We start from the raw sequence: 18,782 nt of genomic DNA, 5'->3' as shown, positions 1-18,782 counted from the left end.
CAGGACACAGGAGCTTTAAAGTTCAAATCCAACAATATTTATGTAACACACAGACACACTGACTGATGGAGGCAGCAGCTCTAAAACCCCTGTTTTAGTGAATGTAGTCTGGTGTGTGTGCAGAGAGCCATAGAACGGCTGTTTGTGATCTACTGGACCAGTTCCAACACTTTTAGTACCTACCTCTATCAGAAACCTGTTTTAAACCAAAGGGACCTGAGAGGAGGATCTTAACCTGCTCATTTCAGGTAATGCTGTGCAGAAGCGAAGGGGAGTTCTGATCTCAGTTAAATCTTCTGAAGGTTCACCTGTTGTTCTGGCGCATGCTCCAGTAGATGCGGTTGGCGTGGTAACCGATGGGGAAGATGGCCGTCTTGTTGTGGAAGGTGTTCATCTGATGTGGAAGGAGCCTGCCGATGGCGCGGAAGAGGAGGCTGCCGACCCTGAAAGTGTGCTGCCGCTCGCCGCGCTGCACCACAGCGGCGATCTGCCGCGCCTCGTCCCGCTGCACAAACACCCTCCGGAACACGGCGAAGCACCGCAGTTCAGAGTCGTACGGGTCAGAGGCCGCGGGGTCGGGGGTCGACCCCGGCGTGGAGGAGGGGGAGCAGCTGGAGGACCTGTCCCCGCCGAGAGGACCCGTCCTGGGCTTATGGAGGTGACAGAGCATGGTCTTATCCTGGAGGGGGTGGGAGCACAGGGTGATGGGGGGGGGGGGGTTCACCTCAGTGTGTGTTACAGTGTGTGTGTATTGCAGCGGTACCTTGAAGAAGGTGCAGTGGGCCTGCAGGGCGCAGGTGAAATGGTAGGTGTTGGTGCAGCGGAGGCGGTTGCAGCCGCTCGTGGCTCCGGTCTGCTGACAGTGAGCGCAGCGCAGAGTGAGACCTCGCCGCAGAGCCAGCTCCACGTTGATCAGAGCGCCGGCCTGAGTCTCATACACCTCGCTGGACCACAGGGCGCAGTTCAGGTGCACCTGAGACACACACAGGTCCATATTACTGTATATACTGACCCAGTCCAGACCACCACCACCACAGACTGCCCCAGTCCAGACCACCACCACCACAGACTGACCCAGTCCAGACCACCACCACCACAGACTGCCCCAGTCCAGACCACCACCACCACAGACTGACCCAGTCCAGACCACCACCACCACAGACTGACCCAGTCCAGACCACCACCACCACCACCACAGACTGCCCCAGTCCAGACCACCACCACCACAGACTGACCCAGTCCAGACTGGAGCCAGTAGATGTGAGTGGAGACCAGTAAACTCACCCACAGGTCCAGGTCCAGATTCAGCAGTCTGGCTGGTCCGTCCGTCAGTCCGTCCCCCTGCTGGTTACAGAAGCAGCACCTCCGCAGGTCTTTGGGTAGTGGGTCAGGACGAAGACACACCCCCAATTTCTTCAAGAGCACATCCACTTCCTCCTCCGTTGGCATGGATACCGCCTCGATAGGAATGCAAGGGCCCCTGGGAAAAAAAGAGACATACAAAACAATGTCAACAAGCTAAAGCGCTCAGTGCGATGCTAACAAGCTAACCCGCTCAGTGCGATGCTAACAAGCTAACCCGCTCAGTGCGATGCTGACAGGCTAACCCGCTCAGTGCGCTGCTAACAGGCTAACCCGCTCAGTGCGATGCTAACAGGCTAACCCGCTCAGTGCGATGCTAACAGGCTAACCTGCTCAGTGTGATGCTAACGCTCCAGCGTCTCCAGCGGCAGCTCTTCATCCTCTTCAGGTAGCGAGAAGAGTCCTCCCCACCTGGGACAGCACGGGGGTGGGGCTTCAACTTCACCTTCACCTGTACACCAATCAGCGACTACGTCAATCATTTAATTAATCACCCAGCTGATCAGCTTTACTTTTGATAAAGTCGTGTGACCACACCCACCTTGAGGCTGTCCATGCGGGGCCTGGTCTCCATGGTGATGGCAGAGGCGGGGGGGAAGGAGAGTGGAGGGGGGGAAGAGGAGGTGGGGGGAGGAGAGGGGGGAGTGTGGAGAAGGGAGTGGACGGCAATGGAGGACATGTTGCTGGTGTACTGGTGATGCACTCTGCTGGGAGGGGGGCGCTCAGAATCCGACTGCATGATGGGGACCGCCGCCTGAGTGCGACAGACAGACACCGTGATGTCATCAACTGCACGCCATGACATCATCGGACAACTTAACAGTGCGACGGTCCCAGGGGGACAGGTGGAGCACCGAGGTCTGATTTAAACTGCCCCCCTTTTATGTCAGCTGGTCGCCATGATGGACACACAGCTGCTGCTCCCTATCAATAACCAATAACCAATAACTCACCTTGTCTGCTGCTGCTCTGCTCTGCAGGTCCGATGTGTACAGAGCAGAGCAGTTTGGACTGCAGAACACCAGGCTGGATCCTGGTCTGGACTGACCCTCCTGCAAGGTTAGAGTTGTCATTAATAATTAAAATCATATCATCAGGAGCAATCAGACTGCTGTTACAGAACCACCAGAAAACTGGATGAATGATTTGTCAGACAGAAGCTGCAGTCGATGACCAATGAGATGACGAGTCTTGGGACATACTGGAAGTCATCTAAAGACCGAAGGAGGGTCTGAGGTCTAAAGAGAACCACAACAACAAGACTCCTGTTCTTAAGAGAACCACAAGAACATGACTGCTTCTAAGGAGTCATTTCCTGTCAGCCATCTTTGCAGTTTCACTGTCAGTGTTGAACAGTTGTCTTCTGTGTCCAACCTGTTTGAGCTCCTTGATGATGCGGACTCCATTTCCCAGCAGCACCTTGCAGAAGCTGCAACACTGAGGCTTAGCAGCAGCAGTGCCACCATGTTGGATGTAGTCCATTCTGACACCTGCAGGCAACACACACAGAGTCAATCAGGGGACAGTGTGTGTCTGTACATGTGTGTACGTCTGTACGTGTGTGTACGTGTACGTGTCTGTACGTGTGTGTGTGTGTGTGTATGTGTCTGTACGTGTGTGTACGTGTACGTGTCTGTACGTGTGTGTGTGTGTGTGTGTGTGTACGTGTCTGTGTGTACGTGTCTGTGTACGTCTGTACGTGTGTGTATGTGTGTGTGTTCGTGTCTGTGCGTGTGTGTGTGTGTACGTGTACGTCTGTACGTGTGTGTGTGTGTACGTCTGTACGTGTGTGTGTACACGTCTGAACGTGTGTGTGTGTGTACGTCAGTACGTGTGTGTGTACACGTCTGTACGTGTGTGTGTACACGTCTGAACGTGTGTGTGTGTACGTCAGTACGTGTGTGTGTACACGTCTGTACGTGTGTGTACGTCTGAACGTGTGTGTGTGTACGTCTGAACGTGTGTGTGTACGTCTGTACGTGTGTACACGTCTGTACGTGTGTGTGTACACGTCTGTGCACGTCTGTACGTGTGTGTGTACGTCTGAACGTGTGTGTGTACGTCTGAACGTGTGTGTGTACGTCTGAACGTGTGTGTGTACGTCTGAACGTGTGTGTGTACACGTCTGTACGTGTGTGTGTACGTCTGAACGTGTGTGTGTACGTCTGAACGTGTGTGTGTGTACGTCTGAACGTGTGTGTGTACGTCTGTACGTGTGTGTACACGTCTGTACGTGTGTGTGTACACGTCTGTGCACGTCTGTACGTGTGTGTGTACGTCTGAACGTGTGTGTGTACGTCTGTACGTGTGTGTACGTCTGAACGTGTGTGTGTACGTCTGTACGTGTGTGTACGTCTGTGCGTGTGTGTACGTCTGTGCGTCTGAACGTGTGTGTGTACGTCTGTACGTGTGTACGTCTGAACGTGTGTGTGTACGTCTGTACGTGTGTGTACGTCTGTGCGTGTGTGTACGTCTGTGCGTGTGTGTACGTCTGTACGTGCGTGTGTACGTCTGAACGTGTGTGTGTGTGTACGTCTGTACGTACGTCTGTACGTCTGAACGTGTGTGTGTACGTCTGAACGTGTGTGTACGTCTGAACGTGTGTGTGTGTACGTCTGAACGTGTGTGTGTGTACGTCTGAACGTGTGTGTACGTCTGAGCGTGTGTGTGTGTACGTCTGAACGTGTGTGTGTGTACGTCTGAGCGTGTGTGTGTGTACGTCTGAACGTGTGTGTGTGTACGTCTGAACGTGTGTGTACGTCTGAACGTGTGTGTGTGTACGTCTGAACGTGTGTGTACGTCTGAGCGTGTGTACGTCTGTGCGTGTGTACGTCTGAACGTGTGTGTACGTCTGTACGTGTGTGTACGTCTGAACGTGTGTGTACGTCTGAACGTGTGTGTGTGTACGTCTGTACGTGTGTGTATGTCTGTACGTGTGTGTATGTCTGAACGTGTGTGTACGTCTGTACGTGTGTGTATGTCTGAACGTGTGTGTACGTCTGAACGTGTGTGTACGTCTGAACGTGTGTGTACGTCTGAGCGTGTGTACGTCTGTGCGTGTGTACGTCTGAACGTGTGTGTGTGTACGTCTGTATGTGTGTGTACGTCTGTGCGTGTGTGTGTACGTCTGTGCGTGTGTGTGTACGTCTGAACGTGTGTGTGTGTACGTCTGTATGTGTGTGTACGTCTGTGCGTGTGTGTGTACGTCTGTACGTGTGTGTACGTCTGAACGTGTGTGTGTACGTCTGTATGTGTGTGTACGTCTGTGCGTGTGTGTGTACGTCTGTACGTGTGTGTGTACGTCTGTACGTGCGTGTACGTCTGTGCGTGTGTACGTCTGTGCGTGTGTACACGTCTGTGCGTGTGTGTACACGTCTGTACGTGTGTGTGTACACGTCTGTGCGCTACGTCTGTACGTGTGCATGTACATGTCTGTACGGGTACGTCTGTACGTGTGTGTGTACGTCTGTACGTGTGTGTGTGTACGTCTGTACGTGTGTGTGTGTACGTCTGTGCGTGTGTGTGTACGTCTGTATGTCTGTGCGTGTGTGTGTACGTCTGTACGTGTGTGTGTACGTCTGTGCGTGTGTTTGTACGTCTGTGCGTGTGTGTACGTCTGCATGTGTGTGTTGTGAATGTACAGACCTGTGTGTCCAGCGGCAGGTGGAGGTCTCTGCTGTCTGCTCCCTGTTGAACCCTGCAAACACACACAGTCAGTACATGTTTCTGTGAACTGAAGCAGCTTTTATTGTGAAGGAGGACAGGAAGTCCATAAGGCTTTTTAACATCAGTTTCATTGTGCATGTACATGTACACAGACAGGTGTGCAGGACACAGACACAGACAGGTGTGCAGTACTGTGTCCCACCTGTGTCAGCGGCACTCGGACTCCGGCCAGCAGGGCCAGAGAGCTGCGCTCGGGGCCGGCCGGTCGGCTCAGCTGGTAGTTGACGGGGACGGGGACCTTCAGCAGCTGCGCCACCGCTGCCATTACACCTGAAACGTTCTGGAAGAGACAGTGATGTCACGGTGATGTCACCAGGAGGGAGGGGCTTCAGATGACTCATTACAGATGCATTACAGAGAGAGACAGACGGATACCTGAGCTGCGACAGGGTTAAGGGTTATCGCTATGGTAACCAGGTCTGTGTTAGAGCAGGAAGGAGGACCCTGGTGGTTGGGCTCTGACTTCACTTCCTGTTTCACTGCAGAGCCTGGACACACACACACACACACAGGTTAACAGCATCTATAACGGACACTCAGCGACTGAACCGTCATGCGGCTGCTGACTGACCTTTTCCCCAGGCGCAGGGTATGATGGGTAATGTAGGCGACGGGCAGGGTGAGGGCGGCTCCAGCTTGATGAAGGACAGGTCGGGGTACCTGCTGACCTCCATGTCGGCCACGCTCTCCGGAGACGACGACGGGACAAAGCCGTCGGGGCTGTCGCGGCCCGCCGACTCCTGGACCCTGAGGAGGAAACAGGAGGAAGACGACGAGTCAGCGCGAGGAGGAGGAGACAAGGAGACTGCACCTGTAAACCTGGGCGTTTGATCACCTGAGCTCCTCCTGGTTGTTGTGGGGGGGTGTTGGCAGGGAGGCGGGGACATCCACAGTCTTGGAGGCGTGGTTTAGAGCCAGAAGCTCCTCCCCCTTCTGCGTCACACCTTTGACTAAGGGAAAAACCACGTGAACAGGTCAGAAACATCAGCCGCAGTCCTCTGGTGAACACAGGTCACCTTCAGGTAACCGACCAATCAGAGCGCAGGTGAGACCAAAAAAAAAAAAATACCAATGTAACAGTTTGGTGAATAAGCACTTTTATATTTCAAGGAAAATTCCCTGACCATCGGTGTGTGTGTGTGTGTGTGTGTGTGTGTGTGTGGGGGGGGGCGTCCTGTTATCCTGTTCACTCACCGTCCTGCTCGCTCAGGTCCTTCCTGCTCAGCTCCTCCGTGGTGGCGAAGCCGTTCACCAGCTTCTGCCTGGCGACAGGCGGGGGGGTGGGGGGGAGGGAAGCCGGCGGCGTGGGGGGGTTACTTAGGTTATTCTGCTGGGGAGGAGGGGGGAGAAACATTTAAAGACAGAGCAGTTGAGTATTACTGTATTACTACTGCAGTATCAGCGTGGTATTACTGTATTACTACTGCAGTATCAGCGTGGTATTACTGTATTACTACTGCAGTATCACCGTGGTATTACTGTATATTTAGCATGGCGCTACTACTGTAATACTACTGCAGTACTATTACAGTACTACTGCAGTACTACTACTACTAGTACCTTGTAGATGAGCTGTGAGTAGTAGTCGGTGACTCCGTCCAGGCAGGCGTTGCCGAAGGAGCCCGTCAGTCTGGAGTCTCTGCCCAGGGAGGAGCTGCCGTACGGGGGGAACAGACTCAGATCCACCCCCAGAACCGGCTCCATGAGGGGCAGCACCGACAGCTGGGGGGGTAAATCAATAATCAACACTGATGACTGGAGGACAGGCTTTAGTTCATAAGCTCAGTGATTGATGGAGTAACAGAGGAGGTGCTGGTCTACCTGTCTGAGCTGTGTCATCAGCGGGTCGGAGGAGGAGGAGGAGTGGAGCACCTTCTCCTCCTCCTCTTTCTTCCTCCTCTTGTTCTTGGGAGGCGCTCTGTCTTTGTCCGGCCGGGCGAGTCTCTTACAGCGCTGCTGAGGCTTCTTCCTGCCAAACGGGTCCAGGAGATCTGAACCGGGACCGGGGCCGTCCATCATCACCTGGGGGGGGACAGAGGTCACTGTGGTAACCACGGTAACTTTCCAGTACATCACCTGTCACACATCCTACACATAAATCACTGCAGCTGACTCCTACCCCCCCATTGGGCCATTTCCCCAGGTGTTTCACTTCCTGTTTCTACATGCTGTGTTCTGATTGGTTCACACAGCCTGCTTCACACGCATCTGTGGTTGTCAAGTTTAAAGAGCTCTGAAACCTCACCATGTTGCCATGGGAACCAGGCCTGTCCTCCTCAGGCCGGATGCTGTCATTGGACAGCTGGTGGCGGGCAGCAGGTGGGGCTTGGCAGGTGGGCGGTGCCTGTCCAGTGGGTGACGGCGTCGTGGCTGGGGAGGTCCTGTCCTTCAGCAGGTGTCTGAGCAGCTCCTTCCCTCCATCTCCACCTCCCCCCTGGAGAGGAGAGGGGGAGGAGAACCCCTCTCCCACGCCATCCTCCATCTTCACCACGCCTCCCTCACACGCTCCTCCCTCCTCGCACTCCTCCTGCAGGAAGACAAAGACACGAGACGCTACAAACCTGAGCGCCACTGCAGCAAACACTGAGCCAATGACACTCCAGGTGACCGTCGTCCTGACCTTGACCTCCAGACGAGCAGCAGACAGGGGGCCTCTCTGAGCTTCCATGCCCAGGACGGAGCCTCTCTGCTGGGCTGCGGAGATGACCGACAGCTGCCTCTCCAGCTCCGACGATGGAGCCAGACCGGAGAGGGAGGAGCCCAGAGAGAAACAGGGGTCTGATTGGTCCATGCTGCCCCGAGTGGGTGTGGAGCAGGAAGTGTCTGAGACAGCAGGTGTGGGCGGAGCTGTGATGTCATCAGAGTGTGAGGAGAGCGGCGTCCTGGCTCCTCCTCCACCAGCAGTGTCGTCTCCATCCCTCTTCCTGCTCCTCTTCTTCTTTGGTTTGTCGTCGGGGATGATGTCAGTGTAGAGCTGGATGAGGGAGGTGGGGCCTCCAGAGGAGGAGCAGGGGAAGGAGGGGGGCAGAGGGGTGGAAGGGGAGGAAGAGGAGGAGTCGTGTCCTAATCGATGAGAGGGGGTCATTCCTGCCGCTCCTACCCCAGCTGGTCGCACCTGTCCCTGGGCCGGGGGCCCGGCGGGGCCCAGGAGCCTCGGTCTGGTCTGGAGGCCGGGAGGAGCCACATCCATGAGGAGGCCCCGCTCGGCCCCAGCCAGTACACCTGGAGCCGGGTGAGCTCCAGGGTGCAGGGGTCCTCCTGTGAAACCCTGGTGGAGGCCTGTCTGCTGCGGGAACGGTGCCCCCACCTGATGCTGCGGGGGAGGTCTGGAGGCTGGGGGGGACTGGAGGAAGTCCTGAGGCAGTTCAGAGCTGAAGAAGGGCATCTGGGACAGGCTGTCCCCTCCGGGGGCAGGCGCTGACCCGGTAGGACCTCCAGGCCCCAATGGCTGCCCGACGTGAACCCCCGTCAGAGCTCCAGGTTGGGGCATGGCTGCTACTCCGGCTCCAGGACCCATGGAGGCTCCCATCAGGCCTTGCTGCTCAAGCTCCAGTCTCTGCTGCAGGGCCCGATGCCGCTCCACCTGAGGAGAGGAAGATCAGCATCTGTGTGATTGTACTTCCTGTTTCCTGCAGACTCTCAGCTGTGTGTGATTGTACTTCCTGTTTCCTGCAGACTCTCAGCTGTGTGTGATTGTACTTCCTGTTTCCTGCAGACTCTCAGCTGTGTGTGACTGTACTTCCTGTTCTGTGTGACGATGGCGGCGTGTTTTACCTCCTGCATGAGCTGAACTCTCTGCCTCTCCTGCTGCTCTCTCAGCCTCTCCCTCCTCTCTCTCTCCTGGAAACCCTCGCTGAACGGGTTGTTGTCATCGAACTTGACCTGCAGGCCGAGGAGACGGGGGGGCAGAAGGGGGAGACAGAGGTCGGTCAGCTCTGGAGCTTCACCCCCCCCTCCTCCCCTGAGCTAACAGTAACAGTAGCCCCTTTTTCACTGCAGGAACTTTTCTCATTTACCCGGGATTTTGAAAAACCTTGGCGCGTTTCCACCGAAATTACCCGGAGAAAAACTTTCCCTCAACCCCAAACTTTCCCCCGAAATGTTCCTAGTAGCGAGGAGGAACTTTTCAAATTACCCAGAATCCTTGAGGGGCGGGGCTGTGTGCTGAAGAACGCTGATTGGTCGAACACACTTGCAGCATTCAGCACTTCAGTGTTTAAGCCGGTGAGGCTGCAAACTGGTTTATTTCATTTCTACAAGCTTCACTTCGTGAAGCTTGTGTTTCCCCAACCATTATATTGGGGGGGCAACGGCACCACGGTCTACATGGTGGCGCGTTTACATTTCTCCTCTGCTCTCTGTATGGCGCTACGAGAAGTGGACAGACGACGAGGTCCAGGCTCTTCTGAGCGTCTCTGCAGAGGAAGAAATTGAGCGAGACGACCGAGTCTGTGGAAGAACAGCCGACAGGCTGGGGGGGCTGAATGTAGGACACACGCCGACACAGGTTCATGAAAAGTTGAAGAATCTTAAGCAAGATTATAAGAAGCTGAAGGAAGCTGAAGGAGCACAACAGATGAACATTCCTGGTAATGAAAGTTCCTGGAAACGGTGGAAAAGGGGCTAGTGAGTCCCCCCCAGTCTGAATGCTCTGATTCCAGGTGCCTTACCTGACGAGGGGGGGTGGCTCCGTCCGCTGCTGCTCCGTTGGGCCCTCCGGCGGGGCCTGCAGTGAAGCCAGGCACCATGGCTGCGGGGGTCTGGGTGCGTGTGGCAGCCTGAGGGGCGGGGGGCATCTGAGGGGGGAGATGTGATGGCCTTCTCTGTCCCATCACCCCCGGTGTCCAACCAGGGGGGACGTTCGCGGTGCGGGTCGACGCGGGGCCACCTGGGTGGGGCTGCACGGACACCATGGGCTGAGAGAGGAGGGTCTGGGGGATGGGGGGCGCTCCTGCGGGCATCATGGGGGGGGCGGCCGGTGGTGGCTGCTGCAGGGCTCTCTGCTGCTGTTTGGTCCGGTAGTCCTCGATCAGCTCAGCGTGGTCCTTCTGCTGCTTCCTGATCTGAACACAGAGACCAGACATCACAGTAACACACACAGTAACACACACTGTAATACACACTGTAATACACACTGTAACACACACAGTAACACACACACTGTAATACACACTGTAACACACACAGTAACACACACTGTAATACACACTGTAATACACACTGTAACACACACAGTAACACACACACTGTAATACACACTGTAACACACACAGTAACACACACACAGTAACACACACACAGTAACACACACAGTAACACACACTGTAATACACACTGTAATACACACTGTAACACACACTGTAACACACACAGTAACACACACACAGTAACACACACACAGTAACACACACACACAGTAACACACACTGTAACACACACAGTAACACACACACACAGTAACACACACACAGTAACACACACACACAGTAACACACACTGTAACACACACAGTAACACACACACAGTAACACACACACAGTAACACACACACAGTAACACACACACACAGTAACACACACTGTAACACACACAGTAACACACACACACAGTAACACACACAGTAACACACACTGTAACACACACACAGTAACACACACACAGTAACACACACTGTAACACACACACAGTAACACACACACAGTAACACACACAGTAACACACACTGTAACACACACAGTAACACACACAGTAACACACACACAGTAACACACACACAGTAACACACACAGTAACACACACTGTAACACACACAGTAACACACACACAGTAACACACACACAGTAACACACACAGTAACACACACTGTAACACACACTGTAACACACACACTGTAACACACACTGTAACACACACTGTAACACACACACAGTAACACACACAGTAACACACACAGTAGCACGCACACACACGCACACGCACACACGCGCACACACACACACACACACACACACACACACACACACACACACACACACACACACACACACACACACACACACACACACACACACACACACACACACACACACACACACACACACACACACACACCAGCTGACGGAGGGATGGCTGTGACTGAGTACCTGCTCCAGCTGCTTCTGGACTGCTGCCTGCTGCTCGCTGATGTGGCGGAGCTGAGCGGCGTCCTCCTCGGCGAAAGGCCGGCCGGCCTTCTTTGCCGTCCTCTGTTTGGCTGACAGAGCTTTCTTGGTCTTGCGGTGAGCGGCGATCTGGTCCTCCAGGAGGCGCTGCTGCATCTGCAGGAGCTGCTGCGTCTCCCCGAGCCACTCCTCATACTGACGGCGCTGAGACTCGTCTGCAGGAGACACGATAGCTCTGAGTTCCAACTGGAAAACCTCCCGCCTTCTGTGTTGGGTGGGGTTGGGTGTGTGGAGCTAGCTAGCGTTAGCTTGGTTAGCTGAGATGCTAGCCAAGAACGGGCTAACTGGACAAACCGAGCAGCCGACTCCTCGGAGCGTCCGTCAGTCCGGCCGAACGCTCAAAGAGACTTTTAGACCAAAACATTACAGTTAAAACACCCGTGAACATCCTGCTGTGGTGAAGAAGACTGTAGACAGGGTTCGGACATGAATCAGCCGCTTCAGCTTAACACCCTTTAATGCCACAGTTTGATTAATTCAATTATCAATTCAAAATTATGTCAAATTACAAAATCTGGCTGAGTTTCTGAACTTTAGTCCAAATATGTTAATTAGTGTTAAAGTCAGATTTGTCCTTAACGATCTGAGTCAGGTCAGTTTTATAGTTTCTACACTGTTGTCTGTTATCACACTGACTTCCTGTCAGCCCTCTAACTTCCTGTCAGCCCTCCGGCCTCCTGTCAGCCCTCTAACTTCCTGTCAGCCCTCCGGCTTCCTGTCAGCCCTCTAACTTCCTGTCAGCCCTCCAACTTCCTGTCAGCCCTCCAACTTCCTGTCAGCCCTCCGGCCTCCTGTCAGCCCTCTAACTTCCTGTCAGCCCTCCAACTTCCTGTCAGCCCTCTAACTTCCTGTCAGCCCTCTAACTTCCTGTCAGCCCTCCGGCTTCCTGTCAGCCCTCTAACTTCCTGTCAGCCCTCCAACTTCCTGTCAGCCCTCTAACTTCCTGTCAGCCCTCTAACTTCCTGTCAGCCCTCTAACTTCCTGTCAGCCCTCTAACTTCCTGTCAGCCCTCCGGCCTCCTGTCAGCCCTCTAACTTCCTGTCAGCCCTCTAACTTCCTGTCAGCCCTCCAACTTCCTGTCAGCCCTCCAACTTCCTGTCAGCCCTCTAACTTCCTGTCAGCCCTCTAACTTCCTGTCAGCCCTCCGGCTTCCTGTCAGCCCTCTAACTTCCTGTCAGCCCTCTAACTTCCTGTCAGCCCTCTAACTTCCTGTCAGCCCTCTAACTTCCTGTCAGCCCTCTAACTTCCTGTCAGCCCTCCGGCTTCCTGTCAGCCCTCCGGCTTCCTGTCAGCCCTCTGGCTTCCTGTCAGCACACAGTTTGGCCCCTCGGTCACTGTGGCGTCGCAGCCTGGAGACCTTCCAGGAGCGTCTGCAGGTGATCTCACCAGGTCAGTAACTTACAGCACTCAGTAATTAAATATTTCATCACACAAGTTAAGACTTTTTAATTGTTAGTGTTTACGGAGGTAGTAATCATTGACTTCCATCCAATCAGAGGAGATACTCACTGACGAAGCCTGGGCCGAAACTGGGAGGGGTGGGCCGCACCAACTGGGGGTTCAGCTTCCCGTCCTGACAGGGAGAGGAGATGAAGCGCTGCGTTTGAAACAAGCTGATTCTTGTTATTATGACACATGTTCCTGTGGTTCTACACTGTACCTGTCCCACCAGGTGTGGAGGCTGAGGAGTCACCTCTGGACCCGCGGACACCACAGCCCCCGGAGCTACCGGAGCTACCGGAGCTACCGGAGCTACCGGAGCTACCAGAGCCCCCGGAGCTACCGGACCTCCTGGAGCCCCCGGACCTCCTGGAGCCCCCGGACCTCCTGGAGCCTGCTGGAACCTGACACACAGACACACAGAGAGTTCAGGGACCTGTGTGGGGGGGATTTATTTAAAGATTTGACATAAAATAATACTTGACTCTGTGGTATCTTCCAGGTATTGTGATAACTTTATCAACAGTAGTGACGTTCATGGACACCTGATTATTATTAAAGTGATTAATAACATGACAAAGTCAGTGTTTATGTAACCTGGGAAAGTCTCATATTATACAAATGTCTTTTCAACATCAGTGTGCCTACAGACTGCCAGACCTCCATCTCTCCTGTTCCATCCTCCAGAAAATGTGTGAAAACGCTTTAGACTCCCTTTCTGATGTCATAAGGGGAACTTGTTGATCATGCGACCTCCAGCCCTTCAGTAGGGCCGAATCCACCTCCCCGTCCTCTCTGGTCTCTGCTTTATGACCACTCAACCGCGTAGACCTGTCCGGCTCTGTGCTCTGGACAGACCGGCGTTCACAACCACACATCAGTCTTCAGTCAGCGGTCAGAAGGAGGTCAGAGGGCGGCCTACCTGTTGATGACCATGGGGTTGAGTCCCAGGCTGCCCTGGGTCATGACCTTGTTGATGCCCTTCAGAGCCACCATCTTAGCCTTCATGATGGGGTCCGAGATGGAGTCAAAGTCTGCTGAGCACACACACACACACACACACACACACACACACAGAGACACACACACACACACACACACACACACACAGACACACACACACACACACACACAGACACACAGACACACACACACAGAGACACAGACACACACACACACACACAGAGACACAGACACACACACACAGAGACACACACACACAGACAGACACACACACACACACACACAGAGACACACACAGACACACAGAGACACACACAGACACACACACACACACAGAGACACAGACACACACACACAGACACACACAGACACACAGAGACACACACACACACACAGACAGACACACACACACACACACACACAGACACACAGACACACACACACAGAGACACAGACACACACACACAGAGACACACACACACACAATAGTTGAAGCACAAAGTAGAAGACCATGAAACCAACAGAAAGGTGAAGTGGAGCACCACTAAAGGGCCCTGAGGGCCGTACCCATGCCTGGCAGCACAGTCTCGGGGGTGGCCCTGTGTCTGATCAGGGCCTGCATCTGTTTCTGCTGCTGCTGCTCCTGGCGCTCCTGGTCCAGGAGGTCCTGCAGGAGGAGCGGCTGCTCCTCCAGGAGCAGAGGCCTGTGCTTGTTCTGGTCCTGCTCCTGGTCCTGGTTCTGCTTCTGATGGAAGGCGGTCTGGCTCTGCGTCTGGGTGGGGGGGGCCTGGGGGTTGAGGAGGAGGTGAGCCTGGGAGGGCTGGAGGGCCACTGGGTGAGGGGGAGTTAGACCGGGATGGGGGGGGAAGAGGGCCGAGGGGGAGGGTCCAAACTGTCTCTGCTGGAAGACGGACTGTGGACCTGGAGACGGGGGGCAGAGGGAGAGACAGACAAGTCAGGAGAGGAGGGGGGTGGGGGGGGTGGAGAGATTTTGTGAGGCTTCAGCTGCTCATCAGCTCAGTGATTCCTGATCAATAACGTGTCAATAACCTGATCAGTGGAGCCAAACAGACTCCACACATGTGAGCTTTACCTCCAGCCATGGGGGGGTGAACCCGGGAGGACGTGCCCGACAACGGAGCCTGTTCCTGGGCCTGGAGAGCTGGAAGGGCCCCAAAACCAGAACCAGAGTCCTCCACCTTCTCCTGGAGGGGAGAGAGAGAGAGAGAGAGTTATTGATGACCTGCTGTCATTGATTAGTGAGGCTTAAATTAGAATGACTAAGAGATGAGCCCACCTTGCCGAGGAGAGCCGAGGACCTGGGCTGGCCGGATCCTGCTGCCTCAGCCCCTGGAGGTCCGGGGGGTCTGCCCACCCCGTGCTGCGGTGCCGGGGGGCCGTCCCTGGCCTCCGTCTTGACGCCGTCCTGCAGCTCCTGTTTGATCTGACCCGTCACGTAGGCGTTACCGTCGGTCAATCTGCTCCCACCGGCTCCGTCCCTCCTCTCTCCCCCCTCCTTCTCCTCCACCGGCTCCCCCAGGTCCAGCTCCTCGTTGAACATGTCCTTCTTGTCCTCCAGATTGAGCTCGGGATCGGCGTAGGCGATGAGGTCGAACTTCCCCGACAGCAGGAAATCGTCGAGGTGGAGGTCATTGGGACCCAGATCCAGGTCCTCTTTACCTGAAACAGCAGAACGCTCCGAGTTATTAAAGCAACAAGAAAACAGGCCAAATCTTTCCGCTTGGAGGAATAACAGACGTACCGTCTTCAGGGTCCAGGTTCAGGTTGAGGTCGACCAGATCTTTCACCTCCACATCCTCCAGGTCCTTCACGGCCGAGTCCTCCCCCTCCAGGTGCTCCTCAATCCCATCGGCCCCCGAGAGCGCCGGCTCGCCGCTCTGCGTCAGCGCCGCCGTGTGGCCGAGGTGCTGCTGCTGGTTCAGCTGCTCCATCACTATCTCACCCATCCTGGCCACCTGGCCGGGCCGGGCCGCGGGCGGCTGCAGCGGCGGGGCCTCGGCCTCGAGGGCGGCGGGCGGAGGAAAGGGCAGCCTGAGGCGGTTTTCGGGGGCACGGTGTCGAAGCTCAATGTAGTGCTGTCCCATGATGCTGTGCTGCTGGAGGGGGAGGGAACGCGGGAGGAAGGTCTGGGGGACGCCTGGAGAGGAAGGGGGGTGTCACTGACTTTGATATAATAAATAAAATTGACTTCTAATCAGGGGAAAAACAGGGACAAGACGAATGTGATCAGATAAATCAACTTAATGGATCAAAAGTGGTGAAAAACTAAACTAAATGGCCGACGTTTCCATGGTTTCCATGGTTTCCATGGTCTGAAGCAGAAACGACCTGCTAAGTGGTTAAAGGACTCTGTGTACTGGGGGGGTCCAACCTGGCATCAGCTGTGGGTGAGCGCTGGGAGCAGGGAGGGGTCGCACACCGGTAAACTCCCCAGGAATCGGCCTCCTCATCTGGACTCCCTCAGCCACACCGAGCCCAGAGCCAGGCACCAAACCCTGGGGAGGACGCAAGAAGGAGTCCTGGAGCGCCCCTGGAGGAGCACTGAACCTGGAGAGGAGGAGAGAGGGAGGAGAGGGGAGAGGAGAGGAGAGGAGGAGAGAGGAGAGGAGAGGAGAGGAGGAGAGGAGGATGATGAGGAGAGCGATGAGTAAACAGAACATGCCATCAGATCAGGACCAGGCTTTGTTGCTCCTCACCTCAGCACTGGTCCTCGGACCCCCAGCTCCCTGGGGAGGTTCTGCCTGGGGAAGGGAGCCTCACCAGGGGTGAAGCCCCTCTGCTGCTCCCCTGGAAAACCTCCAGGGAACCTCGGGGCCGGAGCCCCACTGGGCCTCGCTGTGCCGGGGTACGGTGGAGGGGGGCGTCCAAACGGGTCTGTCGGCGGAGCGGTGGGGGAGTCGTCCTGGGACCAGGAGCGCGTGACAGAACCGGGGGTGGAGCCGGGGGGAGCAGCAGGAGGTGCGGTGGGTCCAGAAGCTGCTTCCTGCAGACCTTTCTCCTGACGCAACGCACTCTTCTGCTGCTGCTGCCTGAGGATGAGCTGCCGGAGCCGCTGACGCTGAACAGAACAGAGACAGAGACCCCAGTAGAACCCAGTAGAACCCAGTAGAACTCAGTAGAACTCAGTAGAACTCAGAACCCAGTAGATAGAGCAAACTGCAGCTCAAACTGACATCAGACGCTGAGAGGTGAGATATCCAGACATTCAGCTCTGATTCAGATTAAAGCTGAACTTAGTTGCGTCCTACCTGTCGGAGCTTCTCCTCTGAGTCCCCCAGCTGAGGCAGCATGCTCATTGGTCCGTCCAGAGCAGCCGCGGCCAGCGCCGCCATTTCATTGGTCGTGGTCTTGTCCGTCTGCGAGGGGCCCAATGTCATGTGGCCCTGCTCGAAGGGGATGTGAACGGGAGTCTGTCCAGTCAAGCCAGAGAAGCCGCTTTCCTCCAACATCCCGGGGTGCTTTGGAGTCTGGCTGCTGGGGATTCTGGGAAATGAGTCCTGCTGCTGTTGTTGTCTTCCTGGAGACTGCTGTAACTGAAGAGAGGAAAAATAAACTGAGGACAGCAAATCAACACGACCCCAAATACATTCACACCGCAGCACGGACGTGTTGTCGGTACCTGGTGATGTGTCTGGGTGAAGGTCATCAGCTCTGCAGACAGTCCTAGAGCCAGCGGGGATGAAGTGGAGCCTGCAGGCTGGGATGTGAAGCTCTCCACTGGGGCCTGGCTAAAGGGCTCGGGGGCCTTCTGGGGCCGCGGCGTGGAGGGCTGCTGGGCGTAGGGGTCCGGCGAGGGTCGCGGTGTACCAGCCGGCTGGGCGTAGGGGTCAGCGCTCCGCTGACTGCCTGGTGATCGAGGGAAGCGCTCTGCAACAGAGGGGCGTGGCGTCCCTGGGTTGGAGGCGTAGGGATCCAGGGTTGGGTGGGAGGGGGACGGCCGACGGTTGGTGGACTGCTGGTTATACTGGTCCAGTCTCTGCGGCGGCAGCGTGGTGAGGTATGCGGGGTCAGAGTGTGGCCGTGGTGTACCGGGGGTCTGAGGGTTAGTGTAGGGGTCAGGCGAAGGTCGGGTGGCCAAAGGCGACGGCTGGGTTAGGGGGTCAGCGATCTGCTGGCTGTAGTCAGGTCTGGGGGTGCCGGGCGTCTGGGCATAGGGGCTGCGGTGGGGGGAGCCCAGCCCCGACAGCGGGCTGGAGGGGAAGGTGGGGTCCTGCGACTGAGGAAGAGCAAAGCCCAGGTCTGTGGGTCTGGACGCGTCCCTCCTTCCCGCTCCTCCGACGTTGCCAAACACCTCCAGCTGAAGCTGGTGCTGGGGGGGCATCGGGGCTTTAAACAACCCGCCCTGGACGGGGTCGCCAGGACGACCGTACAATTCAGACGCTGCTGCACGAACCGCAGCGCTATGAGGAGTCCTCTGGTAGGTCTCAGCCCCGCGGATCCCAGTGTGTCTGGATAGATGGTCAGGGGCCGAACCAGAGGGGGGAGTCATCATACCTGATCTGCCCTGCTGCAGCCCTGGGAGGAGAAAACAGGGGGGAGACGTCAGCGGGAGGAGAAAACAGGGGGGAGACGTCAGCGGGAGGAGAAAAAAAGGGGGAGACGTCAGCAGGAGGAGAAAAGAAGGGAGAGACGTCAGCGGGAGGAGAAAACAGGGGGGAGATGTCAGCGGGAGAAGAAAAAAAGGGGGAGACGTCAGCAGGAGGAGAAAAGAAGGGAGAGACGTCAGCAGGAGGAGAAAACAGGGGGGAGACGTCAGCGGGAGGAGACGTCAGCGGGAGGAGAAAAGAAGGGGGAGACGTCAGCGGGAGGAGAAAAGAAGGGGGAGACGTCAGCGGGAGGAGACGTCAGCGGGAGGAGAAAAGAAGGGGGAGACGTCAGCGGGAGGAGAAAACAGGGGGGAGACGTCAGCGGGAGGAGAAAACAGGGGGGAGACGTCAGCGGGAGGAGAAAACAAGGAGAGAGACGTCAGCGGGAGGAGAAAACAGGGGGGAGACGTCAGCGGGAGGAGAAAAGAAGGGGGAGACGTCAGCGGGAGGAGACGTCAGCGGG

General features: G+C 55.9%; 1 protein-coding gene across 1 annotated transcript in view; it reads right to left on the bottom strand.

Annotated features, from left to right (window-relative positions):
* kmt2ca (lysine (K)-specific methyltransferase 2Ca) overlaps positions 1-18,782 on the bottom strand; it is a 52,053-nt gene that overhangs the window by 8,763 nt on the left and 24,508 nt on the right. Inside the window, exons 26-56 of the mRNA XM_070852790.1 lie at positions 17,353-18,248; positions 16,982-17,266; positions 16,430-16,791; positions 16,105-16,280; positions 15,475-15,870; positions 15,010-15,392; positions 14,806-14,917; positions 14,280-14,633; positions 13,672-13,786; positions 12,970-13,153; positions 12,819-12,882; positions 11,232-11,464; positions 9,759-10,151; positions 8,863-8,970; positions 7,709-8,671; positions 7,334-7,615; positions 6,910-7,110; positions 6,649-6,810; positions 6,283-6,418; positions 5,924-6,038; positions 5,660-5,835; positions 5,464-5,576; positions 5,231-5,368; positions 5,008-5,059; positions 2,737-2,852; positions 2,316-2,414; positions 1,904-2,116; positions 1,692-1,813; positions 1,285-1,480; positions 764-973; positions 309-679 (exon numbers count right to left, since the gene is read on the bottom strand). Coding sequence (XP_070708891.1) covers positions 309-679; positions 764-973; positions 1,285-1,480; positions 1,692-1,813; positions 1,904-2,116; positions 2,316-2,414; positions 2,737-2,852; positions 5,008-5,059; positions 5,231-5,368; positions 5,464-5,576; positions 5,660-5,835; positions 5,924-6,038; positions 6,283-6,418; positions 6,649-6,810; positions 6,910-7,110; positions 7,334-7,615; positions 7,709-8,671; positions 8,863-8,970; positions 9,759-10,151; positions 11,232-11,464; positions 12,819-12,882; positions 12,970-13,153; positions 13,672-13,786; positions 14,280-14,633; positions 14,806-14,917; positions 15,010-15,392; positions 15,475-15,870; positions 16,105-16,280; positions 16,430-16,791; positions 16,982-17,266; positions 17,353-18,248 — 7,726 coding nt within the window. The remainder of the gene's footprint in view (positions 1-308; positions 680-763; positions 974-1,284; positions 1,481-1,691; positions 1,814-1,903; positions 2,117-2,315; positions 2,415-2,736; positions 2,853-5,007; positions 5,060-5,230; positions 5,369-5,463; positions 5,577-5,659; positions 5,836-5,923; positions 6,039-6,282; positions 6,419-6,648; positions 6,811-6,909; positions 7,111-7,333; positions 7,616-7,708; positions 8,672-8,862; positions 8,971-9,758; positions 10,152-11,231; positions 11,465-12,818; positions 12,883-12,969; positions 13,154-13,671; positions 13,787-14,279; positions 14,634-14,805; positions 14,918-15,009; positions 15,393-15,474; positions 15,871-16,104; positions 16,281-16,429; positions 16,792-16,981; positions 17,267-17,352; positions 18,249-18,782) is intronic.

The sequence above is a fragment of the Pempheris klunzingeri genome, chromosome 21, assembly GCF_042242105.1.
Source record: "Pempheris klunzingeri isolate RE-2024b chromosome 21, fPemKlu1.hap1, whole genome shotgun sequence".
In the NCBI taxonomy this organism is placed as follows: domain Eukaryota; kingdom Metazoa; phylum Chordata; class Actinopteri; order Acropomatiformes; family Pempheridae; genus Pempheris; species Pempheris klunzingeri.
Note: the sequence above shows the minus strand (reverse complement) of the source record. Positions and strands in the feature narration are given on the sequence as shown.